General features: G+C 35.9%; 1 protein-coding gene and 2 long non-coding RNA genes across 3 annotated transcripts; 2 read left to right on the forward strand and 1 right to left on the reverse strand.

Moving 5' to 3' along the window:
- Window positions 1-6,783: 6,783 nt before the first annotated feature.
- On the reverse strand, window positions 6,784-7,005 carry LOC113466586. Its single transcript, XR_003390941.1, has 2 exons — window positions 6,926-7,005; window positions 6,784-6,837 (listed from the first exon to the last, which is right to left on the reverse strand). It is a non-coding gene; the product is annotated as an uncharacterized LOC113466586 (long non-coding RNA).
- Window positions 7,006-9,151: 2,146 nt separating this feature from the next.
- Window positions 9,152-9,680, forward strand: LOC113466589. Its single transcript, XR_003390943.1, has 3 exons — window positions 9,152-9,394; window positions 9,517-9,540; window positions 9,597-9,680. It is a non-coding gene; the product is annotated as an uncharacterized LOC113466589 (long non-coding RNA).
- Window positions 9,681-10,244: 564 nt separating this feature from the next.
- LOC103507084 (facilitated trehalose transporter Tret1-like) lies at window positions 10,245-12,101 on the forward strand. Its single transcript, XM_008471530.3, has 2 exons — window positions 10,245-11,251; window positions 11,614-12,101. Exons 1-2 carry the CDS (start codon window positions 10,283-10,285, stop codon window positions 11,902-11,904), a joined length of 1,260 nt encoding a protein of 419 aa, XP_008469752.1. The 5' UTR covers window positions 10,245-10,282; the 3' UTR covers window positions 11,905-12,101.
- The last annotated feature ends 351 nt before the right edge of the window (window positions 12,102-12,452 follow it).

Genomic DNA, 12,452 nt, shown 5'->3' on the forward strand with positions numbered 1-12,452 from the left:
AAGTATAATTGAAATAGCATTATAGCATCTGATAGAATACTAGAATATAGAACAATTTCAGTAATTTTAAGTTTAATAATGTGTTTGATCATCCTCCACTTAAAATAATAATAATATAAAAAAAAAAATAATCTTTTATAGGTAGGTAATTAAATAACATTAGATTTAGTCGTCTACGCCACTGACTTTTTTATAAGATCCTTTAATTTAAGTGCTACACGAATCACACCTTATCTATTTACCTTCTTTATCTGATTGAAAAGTGAATGGAAACACGGATCATGGCCTACACAGCATAGCTGTTAAATCATTTTCCGATACCGATTGAATAATTTGCTGGCTCCGTACCAAAAGAATAGAATAGAATTGTACCTGCTGTATTCACCTACTCACCTCTAATGTAGGTTATGAGAAGATCCGGATGCTACATCGCTTATTATTAGGCCTTACATTTATTGTGTTTTTATTCAATTAGTTTAAATTTAAATGTATTTGTATGTGATGCATTGAATACGTCTTCATGCAGTGATCTCAGATCACACATAGGGTCATCTGATACTTTAGAATTAGATTGACCACATTTCTAACCTATTTATAGCGATTTGGAGGCGAATTTTCAAGGGGTTTATCGTCACTGTATATTTTTTACTTTCCATTTTCGTTCAAACAGTTGAAGTTTTGTCCAGTGGTCTAATATCCTTAGTCATGTCATTTCTGGAAGGAAACGACATCTCAGGAACTACTCCGTAGCTAAAATACTACCTATCAGGATTAGGACAAATATGTATAATCCCATCATTTTCGTTCAAACAATTGAAGTTTTGTACAGTGGTCTAATTTCCTTAGTCACGTCATTTCTGGAAGGAAACGACATCTCAGGAACTACTCCGTAGCTAAAATACTACCTATCAGGATTAGGACAAATATGTATAATCCCAGCATGTTATGAACCAAGGACCTTCCGTTTCTGATTCAGTCAGACGATTCCCAGACCCTTTCATTTCCGACGGTGAATTTCGATCGGTTCTTCTATTGTTTTCTTTTCTTTGAATGACTCGACTCTTTTTACTTTCTATTACTACAGTATAGCGGAGCTATACTAGTAATGATTACTTTCTATTACTACAGTATAGCGGAGCTATACTAGTATTTATAGTGGGAAAGGCAGACGTCATGATGTGCGAATCAAAGTCCGGTGTATGGCAAATAAAACGATACATTTCTATGACGTGCCTGATATTGACCTATCCTTCCGTTTTCCCTGTTGCAGGTGCTGTTTCCAGTGTTTCTCTTGTGGTTGTGCCAAGTGAGAAGTTCATCTTATGGTATCCTCAGCGGTTCTCCCTATCCTTCCATTTTCCCTGTTGCAGGTGCTGTTTCCAGTGTTTCTCTTGTGGTTGTGCCAAGTGAGAAGTTCATCTTATGGTATCCTCAGCGGTTCTCCAGTCGGGGTCTGCCACCACTCTAGCAGAAGCCCGCAAGGATGATCTCCCCTTGGTCAAACCTGAAAAATTCGGCAGGCATGCTTCATCAAAGTTATCGAAACATTCGAAACTGAAATATTTGATTGTTTCTTTCTTTTTGTACAACAACCGGATTGGTCAGGTTATTTCATTTGGCACCTTGCAAGTGTTCCTTTACTTTAAGTTTCTTGACTAGGTACCTACTACCTACCTGACCAGTTACAGCCGGCAAACCTGAAAAGGAGATCAATCCACTTTTCAAACAGGTAAGCTCTATGTTGTTGTTGTTGTTGTTGTAGTAGCAGCTGCAGGTGTAGCCAAATGGCGATGATAGAAGAAAGAAAAGATATCTTTTTTATCTGCCACACACCGTTACAGCCGGCCTATTATACTAATCATTATCTTGGATTTACCCAAGTTATCGTGGATGTTGCTGAGATCTTCTCATTACGTCTTCGAGAATATCTTCTACTTTATTTATGTTATTCATTTCCTTTCTGACCGAGCAGAATCTTTTTCTGCCGAAGGTTAATTTTTTCAGATTTTATCTTTAATTTCTTTCTTTTTCCTCCATGTTTGATTTTCCACATTCTAATTATTTTAACATAACTGATAATTGTTGTAATTACTAGTTCGATGTTCTTTTATTTTAGTTAAATAGTAGATCCTTTTCTTCATATTTTTATGTTCATTTATTTAATTTTTTTCAAAAGATTTTTCAAAGTAATTTTATTTTTCTTCTCCAACCTAGAACTTAGTTTAAACTGTTCTAGTGTGCACATCTTCAGTAATTATTAAAGTGTAATCATTAGTACTTTTTTGTCTACTCATCATCAAGTTTGTATCACGATTAATCCTAAATAAATTTAGAGAAAGTTCTCCCATATTGATTTCTAATTATTTTTGCTTCATATATTTCAACTACCAATCTTGTTCAATATGCTAGTTTCTGTGTGTGTTAAAGTTGGTGTGGTAAAATATTTAATTCCGATTGATCGATTTAAAGTTGTCTTTAATAGTTTGTTAATTCAAATTTATTTATGTTATGTAACTTGCAATATTGTAGTAGTTTTACCTATATTTCTATAAGTAGCTCTTTAATTTTACCAATCAAATAGGTGTAAATTGAAACCTATCAAGTTATTACTGTGTCTGACTGTATTTTTGATTTGTAAACATATACGATCCGGAACCATGTGTTTTAACAAAGCACTTCAAATGCAAGTAAGTCTAAATTTCGGGAGGATTTTATTATGATTTTTTTTCTACTTACTTTCCTATCCTAGGAGGTTGGATCTGAACTAGGCAAACAAGCTTTGCCCTGCAGTACACAATAAGCTCAAAGTGGCTGAGGTGTAATACCACCCGCATATAGCTCTAACCTTGATGAAAATGCCATAGAAAATACATACGAACCCCTGGTAAAATTCCAACGTTTCATAGAGCTTTGTAACTTTACTACCTATTCCCTCAATTTTACGGCATTTATCAATGTTAGTAAAGATGTTTCACTGGAGGTGTCAAGAGACCTTTAAGATTTCATTTTCAAATATAAAAATATTCCTCCCTCCTAAAAGAAAGCTTTCCACTGGATTTTATTTTTGTGAATATTTAGGTTTCCTTTTGAAAGGAATCCAGGAGGGATTAGGTGTAGTTGGTATTTATTTAGATAGGTACTAGTTTTCCAAACATTAGGGTGGTAAACCCGTACAAATATGTATAAATTTCTTTGTTTTTACCCGTACTTTTTTCCTCCAAATGTTTGAAAGAGAGTAGGTCTGGACCTATTCACTCGTATGCATTATGACCGTTATGTAATTCGATTTTGCACATCATGCGATTTTGCCGATAGAAATCTTTGATAAATTGAATTGGCTTGATAGTAGGGACCTTTTGACCATAGATTCAAAGACTGCAATGCTATTACCAGGGTGTTGCACAACAAACTCTGTACATGTGTAGGTACATGTTTGTTAGGTAGTCTCAGACCGTTATGTAATTCGATTTTGCACATCATGCGATTTTGCCGATAGAAATCTTTGATAAATTGAATTGACTATCAAGTCAGGGACCTTTTGGCCATAGATTCAAAGACTGCAATGCTATTACCAGGGTGTTGCACAACAAACTCTGTACATGTGTAGGTACATGTTTGTTAGGTAGTCTCCCATCAGCATTGCCATCAGTCATTTTAATGCTAGACAGGTACCTTACTGTACCTATTATCTATTAGGTACCCATAAATGATAAATTAATGTTATGTAATTTGACTTTGAAAATTCCAAGTTGATTTCAATGCAAAGTTGCAAAGTCATATGATAGTCTCCCATCAGCATTGCCATCAGTCATTTTAATGCTAGACAGGTACCTTACTGTACCTATTATCTAGGTACCCATAAATGATAAATTAATGTTATGTAATTTGACTTTGAAAATTCCAAGTTGATTTCAATGCAAAGTTGCAAAGTCATATGGAAAAGAAACATGAAACCCATATTCAATACCTAGATAGGTCTTACTTATGCTACCTATTGAGCTGACAACCTGTAATCTACATGAAAAAGTTACCTGTTTCGCTCGCAATGCGTTTTGAATAGGTGTGGATTGAGTGGCTATTGTTGTAGGTACTACTTACATATAGGTATCACTTTTTTTACTTCATATTCATTTTCATCAATCATTGTCGGTTTTTTTTTTTTCTTTCAAATTTAAGATCACACCCTTAATCATACTCAAGAAATACCTACCTAATAAATCTCTCTTAATTTCGCACCTAATGGTCATCCAGTCCTCCTTGGATTCATAAATAATTGTGGTAGCCCATGATACAGTACGTATGTGTGTATTCCAGGGTCCCGTCATAGCTATCATGCTTCTGGTGTTGTTTGGTTTTGAAGATCTTCTCAAAGACACACTATGCACTATGCATACACAATAACAGTGCATCCTTGCCAAAAGCTCTAGTTGAAATCTCCAGCAGTGCCATTCAACATTCTGCAGACTGCTGACACAGTATAGCGAGTCTACTTGAATCTATAACTAATAATACACCATGATATAAACATACATTTACATACAAAGTGCCTAGATATTATGACATCATGGATAATTCACCAGTTCTACAAGAACAATAAAATCGTCACCAGTATACAAAACAGTTGTTGAAATATGAAATTGATGAGCATTAGAGCATAGCAGACCAGTATTTCACACATTGAAACTGTCCTATATTGAGCTCAGTAATCAATTAAAATGAATTACGAGACATATTAACAGATGAATCGCTGAGGGTAAAAAGGGGATTAGTCACATATTTTCGAATTTCACTTTTTTACAGTTTGTCTCTCCTGAAAAATTACAATTTTGGACTAATCCCCTTTTTACAATCAGCGATTCAGATATCATAATTAATATCCTTGGATGCAAACAATCTTCAAATCTATCAATTGTTCAATGACCTCAGGAAGAATATGGAAGAGTAACTGTTCCATCTCAAACTCTCAATTTAGCCTCCATAATTTATTACAGTATCTTGTTGGTTGGCTTGTTGTGTTTTTGCTTTATCTAGTTCCAAACAAACAATTTTTATGGACATCCTGTGAGGCGATATACCTACGTAGACGCACGTTTCGTCCTCCGGAGAGGTCTGGCCTACGCGGCCTCGCACTCGCAGTCCAAGCATCACTGATGGCCGTAGTTGTGGGGCTGAGGTAACAGGCCAGAAAATGCTGTCAGAGTAGAGGGATTGAAATGGGAACTGTCCCGATTTTTTTTTTGCTCTGACGTGTCCATATTTTATACCGATTTAAAATTATTTATTTAAAATTCTCTCAGTTTCGTCTCTACAAAGGTCATATGTCAAAGAATTAGACCATTTACCTACAGTTAGGCACCTGTACAAGTGTACATATAGATTTTAACCTTCATCCTTGAAACTGCAGAGCCCCTTGCGTATACATGATTGTGTCCGGAACTATTCCCTGTAAGAGTAAACACATCTGATAGCAAACCTCTGATAACATTATGGTGAAGTCCCTACCTAGGATTGAGATAAGGATGTCAAAGAGCCCTATGGAAAAAAAGGTCATTGTACTCTCACATTTGCTGGACAAACACAGGTACTTGCTGATTCTTACAATACACTTTGTTTCCGTACTTTTACCATATCATAACAGCTTTGTGTTAGGTACTAGGAATAAACTACCCACAGTACTTGGTTTCCTGTATTGTTATAGGCTTCTCCACAAGTTCACGGACTATTCTGATAATCAAGTTGAATAGAAGGTGAATGAATAATTTTATTATAATTGTGTATAGCTGTGCTATACCTACTTCATATTAATAATAGGTAGGTAAATTTCGAATACCTATGTATTATGTAGGTATTGCTATCAGATGTTGACCAACAAAAATTGCCAATTGAAATATCCTTTCAAAATCGGAAAAAAACAGGTAGGTAACATTGTTCCTACGTATGTCCATGGGGGGTCTGAAAACAACACGTTTTCAAGAGTTTTCGTTCTTAGAACAAGTAGTTTCTGTTTGAGTAAGCAATTTATAATAATTTAAAACTCAGTTATGGTAATTATGCACTGGCAAATGCAATAAATAATATAAGATGAAGCAGTCCATTGTTTGTAATCAATTCCATGCTTGAATAATTAACTCAATTTAATTGGCCATCAGTAGGTGGATAGGAATTCCTAGTAAAGAGAACATGGAGGAGAGGAGGCACGGGAAATTTGAACTTTTTGGCCTGAAATGGATTCCTGGATTTGATCTTCAATTCCTGCAATATTATATTGGACCTAAAATAGATATTGGTCTGATTCCCGGAATTCGGCAGGCATGCTTCATCAAAGTTATCGAAACATTCGAAACTAAAATATTTGATTGTTTTATTACTTTCTTTTTGTACAACAACCGGATTGGTCCGGTTATTTCATTTGGCACCTTGCAAGTGTTCCTTTACTTTAAGTTTCTTGACTAGGTACCTACTACCTACCTGACCAGTTACAGCCGGCCTACAGTTAGGCACCTGTACATGTAGATTTTAACCTTCATCCTTGAAACTGCAGCGCCACTTGGGTATACATGTATGCGGAACTATTCCCTGTAAGAGTAAACACATCTGATAGCAAACCTCTGATAACATTATGGTGAAGTCCCTACCTAGGATTGAGATAAGGCTTCTGATGTGAGCCATTGGAATGGGCAATTCTCGCACTAGTGTCAGTTTGCGGCGCGGTAGCTGAGTCTACATGAGCTGCCAATCGTTTCCGAGTAAATTGCATTATTTACTCGGGGGGGCATTGTCTCCGAAGTGACGTAAAAGTGTGTTTATTTGACAAGAGATTTTGTTTATCTTATTTACCTACTTATTTTTCATCTCTTTTAAATCACGGAAATAATGGACGTAAAAGTGTGTTTATTTGACAAGAGATTTTGTTTATCTTATTTACCTACTTATTTTTCATCTCTTTTAAATCACGGAAATAATGGAGTGCTCTATGTGTCCGCGGGATTTCAAGAGACAGGTTAGCTATGCCTCGTGTCGAAAATGTGTTTCGCTCTCAAATTTTTCCTTTTTACCTACTAGTAATAAAATTAGTAAATAGTAAAACATCTACAATAAGTATCTATGCGTTATGTATATCTTATAGAGGTCTTGTTATGGCTTTGGTTGGGCCTTTACCACAACGTTCCTACCTACATCTAGGGAACAGATTGTTTTTTCCGAGAATTTCAGAATCGATATGTGTTTCGATAACCTTTAGCTCTTGTTCTCCATGCTTTATCTCAAACGGAAGGTCATTATTGTCATTAAATTCTTTTTACATCATTTTCAATCCACGGTCAATGGTTACTTACCAAATTTTTCTAAGGGATCACTTTCAGGAAATACGACATCGCCAATTATCTGGACAAGTAATACCATAGATTATATATAGAAGATATTCGGGAATAGGGAATACATATCCCGTCTCGGCCCTCTTTTAAATGAAAACATACTAACTATAGTACATAGTCAATAAGATGGACATAAGCACACTCATTAGCATCAAATATGGACTGAAACTGAAACCATTCAATTATCTCTACAAATTAACTAATGCTTCGGGTAATAGTTTTTTGCCAATTCAAAACAGTTATTAGGTCAAGGCAAATGGGTTACTTCCAGTTAAGACTTTGTTTGCTGTGCTCGGCATTCAAGTTAAAGTATGAAATATGAATGAGTTAAAAAATAATAAAAATTCAAGTTACAGTATGAATGAGTTAAATAATAAAAATGTCTTAGAACACTGACAGTAAATACTTGCGTCGAACTAGTGGTTTTACGTCATGTTCAAAGTTCTTTACATTACGTCTAATACCAAAGCAAAGTAGAAATCAGACACATCGCTAGCCGGGGGGTTTCGCCTTTTTGATCCTCTTAGCGGTTCGCGAGGTTTACGTTTTGCTTGTGATTCCTGGGGGATTTCCGGCAGCATTGCGCTCCCTCTTAGCTCATAGGTATGTAATGTAATCAGGTCGCAGTGACATAGGGCTAAATAGCCGATAGCCCTACTAATATCAATATGAAAGATAATTAGTAATTACCCTCCTGTCTCTTTGTACTAGTTTTCCAAACATTAGGGTGGTAAACCCGTACAAATATATGTATAAAGTTCTGTGTTTTTACTTTTTTTCCTCCAAATGTTTGAAAGAGAGTAGGTCTGGACCCATTCACTCGTATGCATTATGACCGTTATGTAATTCGATTTTGCACATCATGCGATTTTGCCGATAGAAATCTTCGATAAATTGAATTGACTTGATAGTAGGGACCTTTTGGCCATAGATTCAAAGACTGCAATGCTATTACCAGGGTGTTGCACAACAAACTCTGTACATGTGTAGGTACATGTTTCTCAATTTTACCTTGATGAAAAACGGCCAGATGAACTTGAAGAACCTGTCAATTAGAGTTTTATTAGATCAACGAAATACAAGGGTACGATTTCCTGGTTGAAATTTTCGGATCGTATGGATATAATACCAGGTTCAGACCACCTAATGATTATATCTAGAAAACAAGTAAATTAGATACATACTCACTAGAGTTAGACCACAAGCACATACGGCACAAGAGTGATTCGTCCTATTGATTGACCTATGTTGGTACTTCTTGTCAAACCAAACTCTTCAAAAATAATATTCGTCAAAAGTTCCAGGTTCAGACCACTCACCACCTAATGATTATATCTAGAAAACAAGTAGATTAGATACATACTCACTAGAGTTAGACCACAAGCACATAAGGCACAAGAGTGATTCGTCCTATTGATTGACCTATGTTGGTACTTCTTGTCAAACCAAACTCTTCAAAAATAATATTCGTCAAAAGTTCATCTTAATTCGATCTCCAGCAATCTGATATACTACCTACACTCAAACCACAATGATCTCAAGTCACTGATGAAAAAAAGGGGAAAAATCCAATGGGTTGAATATGTAATAATTAATTTTATCTTGAGTAGTATGGTCAAGCTTCAGAATGAGTTTTCATGGACATTAGCAGTAGACTAGCAATGAAACTGATAACGTATTAGCACCCAAGTACCATTTCTGTCAATCATAGTCATGGTCAAAAATTTATATTCAGGTGATAATTAATTTTATCTTGAGTAAGTAGTATGTATGGTCAAGCTTCAGAATGAGTTTTCATGGACATTAGCAGTAGGCTAGCAATGAAACTGATAACGTATTAGCACCCAAGTACCATTTCTGTCAATCATAGTCATGGTCAAAAATTTATATTCAGGTGATAATCTCCGAGTTTCAACATTATAATAACGTAGGTAACCAAGTGGGTGAATATTCGTAACATTAATATCAAAATCTTGACCGACCAAATATTATGTTCTGTACGGAAGCACTTCACAAGATAGGTGCGGCAACATTATATTAACGTAGGTAACTAAGTGGGTGAACATTCGTAACATTAATATCAAAATCTTGACCGACCAAATATTATGTTCTGTACGGACTACGGAAGCACTTCACAAGATAGGTGCGGGTATAATCAGAACTATAGGTGTGTTTTTGAATCATTTTATTATAATTATTCATGTTGTCTAATCAGAACTATAGGTGTGTTTTTGAATCATTTTATTATAATTATTCATGTTGTCAGCTAATTAAAACAAGTACGCGACTAGTTTTTTTAGATTACATACTTATTATGTAAGATTGATCGGCATAATTATGTAAAACTAGTGGTTGACCCGTCCTTTGTACGGGACCACCACACACACACAAATACACTCCCCCCACACACACCACACCCATTATAATTATTCATGTTGTCAGCTCATTAAAACAAGTACGCGACTAGTTTTTTTAGATTACATACTTATTATGTAAGATTAATCGGCGTAATTATGTAAAATCAAGATGAATAAAATACCCATGTTATAAGCTACATATCTATTGCCAAATTTAATAATGGATTAAATATCAAATCATGGTATCTTTGTGGTAAAGCAGAGAGCTTTCTCACAACTTTGTGGGTATCACAGTATTACAAGTCTTTCATTTACTCAATCATCATATTATTATGTATTATCGCTCGTCTCTTCGACTTGTAATGCCGCCACTGGTCGCTACTCAATTGTCTTAACGAGGCTGAGTGCACCCCGAACTCCAAGCACAGAGCCGAAAAAAATCTCGGCACCGCCGGTAATCGAACCCGGACCTCCTGCGTGCAAGCCTAGTGTGATACCCACTCGGCCACGGAAGTTGCTTAATGGATTAAATATTATTCTGTTTCAGCGAGTATGGCACCTCTACCGATGGCTATAGCGTGCGTTCTGAGCTGCATTCTGATGGATTTATATGGCAGACGATTTACCAATCTCATTCTTTGTGTCCCATTTGTTCTGGGATGGGTCATAATGTCTATGGCCACAGAAGTGTGGTTAATCTGTGTGGGCAGATTTCTAACTGGTCTTAGTGTCGGTCTATCAAGTCCCCCTTCAATTGTTTACATTGCCGAAAGTACAGAGCCTAGATATCGAGGTGCAATTTTAGCAATAGTGTCATTAGCTATTTCTAGTGGAATTTTCATATCACACTTGCTAGGCACTTTCCTACACTGGAAAACGGCATCTGCTGTTTGTGCATTATTCCCATTCATCAGTTGCATATTTGTTTACTCTACACCAGAATCTCCTTCTTGGCTTGCATCTAAGGGATATTCCGTTGAGGCTGAACAAGCTTTCCATTGGTTGAGGGGACACTCAGCAGAATCTGAAAGTGAACTCAAATCTATGTTGAACCATGCTCAGAAAATCACCATTACCAAAACTGAGAACATGGTTGATAAGAAAAAGAAACGTGAATGGAAGAAAAATATTTTATCTCCTGAATTTCTTAAACCTTTTGTAATTCTTCTCGTATTCTTCTTTGTACAGCAATTCTCGGGGGTGAACACAGTAGCTTTCTATTCGGTGGGTATTCTAAAGAATGTTTCTCCTGATGTTAATGAATATGTTGCTACAATGGCTATTGATATTGTGCGAGTTATCATGTCAGCAGTCACATGTGGTTTACTCAGAATAACTGGAAGGAGGCCTTTAGCTCTCTTATCAAGTTTAGGCACAGCTTTTTCACTATTAGGTTTAGCTTTGATACTGAAATTCCCTCAAGAACAATTGCCTTCATTCATCCCTGTGATTCTCCTAATGTCCTACATCGTGTTTGTCAGTGTTGGTCTTGTACCACTACCTTGGATCATGACTGGAGAGGTAAGAAAATCAATAATATGTGAAACGAAATCATGCTTGACAGAAAAGTGAGAAAAAATGATTAGTTATTTTTTGGGAAAGGGGCTTATTTTTGAAGAGAAAAGCAGTTCTAACACATGTAGACACACAAGAATAGATTGATAGTAGGTATACCCCATACCTAGGTACTTATTGGACGATTCGATCGCAACAGCTCAATTTTCTATTAACTATCATAATTAATTTAACTATCATAATTAATTTACCTATCATAATTAATTTACCCAATAATTAATTTACCTACTTGATTTAGTACTTATTCCATATTGTAAGTTTGTATTTGTAATAATTATATTATTTGTTCATTCTGTTCCTCTTTGCAGCTATTCCCGCGAGTAACCAGAGAAATTGGAAGCGGAACCACATCCTGTTTCGGTTTTCTGGCTCTTTTCTATGTTGTCAAGACGGGACCCCTTCTCTTCCGTTCCATTGGTATATCTGAAACATTTGGTCTTTACGGATGCATTGCATCGTTTGGATTTTTCTTTGTTTACTTTTTCCTCCCTGAAACGAAGAACAAAACTTTGCAGCAGATTGAAGACAGCTTCAAATCAAAATCAAAAGCGACAGAGGTTGAAGCGGTAGACGAAAAGATAGGCTCCATTAAATTATAAGAATATTGAGTGATCCTGTATCAACATTTGAGTACACATCAAGGAAAAACCTGTGATATTTACTGATACTCCAGGTAATAGTCCGTCCATGAAGTAAAATAAGTAGACTCTGTAAAATGAGATTAACTTTTCCTGTAACAAGGGGAGAGGTCCGGAGATGTTTATATTGATCATTTTCACGAAATGCTTTTGCAGAATACCGTACATGTTGTATGTAAGCTTTGAAACAAACTTATTCAAACGGTGCTTCTGTGGCTTTAACCTATTCTCATTGCAATCAATGAAATGAAAACGAAAGTAATTTTCTCAATAGTGGATTTGTTATGTCAGTGAGATCTGCAAGTCAGAATAGGTTAATGCCTATTCTCACTGCAATCAATGAAATGAAAACGAAAGTAATTTTCTCAATAGTGGATTTGTTATGTCAGTGAGATCTGCAAGTCTTTGGTTATTGCCTTTTCTGATATTGTCTTATGTTCAATACCTCACCGGACATCCAATTTTCGGTCATGTCACAATAGAGGTGACCGAAGTAAAATAAGTAGACT

This window comes from Diaphorina citri, unplaced genomic scaffold (assembly GCF_000475195.1).
Source record: "Diaphorina citri unplaced genomic scaffold, Diaci psyllid genome assembly version 1.1 scaffold14, whole genome shotgun sequence".
Classification (NCBI taxonomy): Eukaryota; Metazoa; Arthropoda; class Insecta; order Hemiptera; family Psyllidae; genus Diaphorina; species Diaphorina citri.

What these genes read in the sequence shown, in the direction of transcription:
- LOC103507084 (XM_008471530.3), top strand. Translation starts at nt 10,283, where the DNA reads ATGGCACCTCTACCGATGGCTATAGCGTGCGTTCTGAGCTGCATTCTG. An exon ending in CTTGGATCATGACTGGAGAG is followed by an intron (nt 11,252 to 11,613) that starts GTAAGAAAATCA and finishes TCCTCTTTGCAG; the next exon opens with CTATTCCCGCGAGTAACCAG.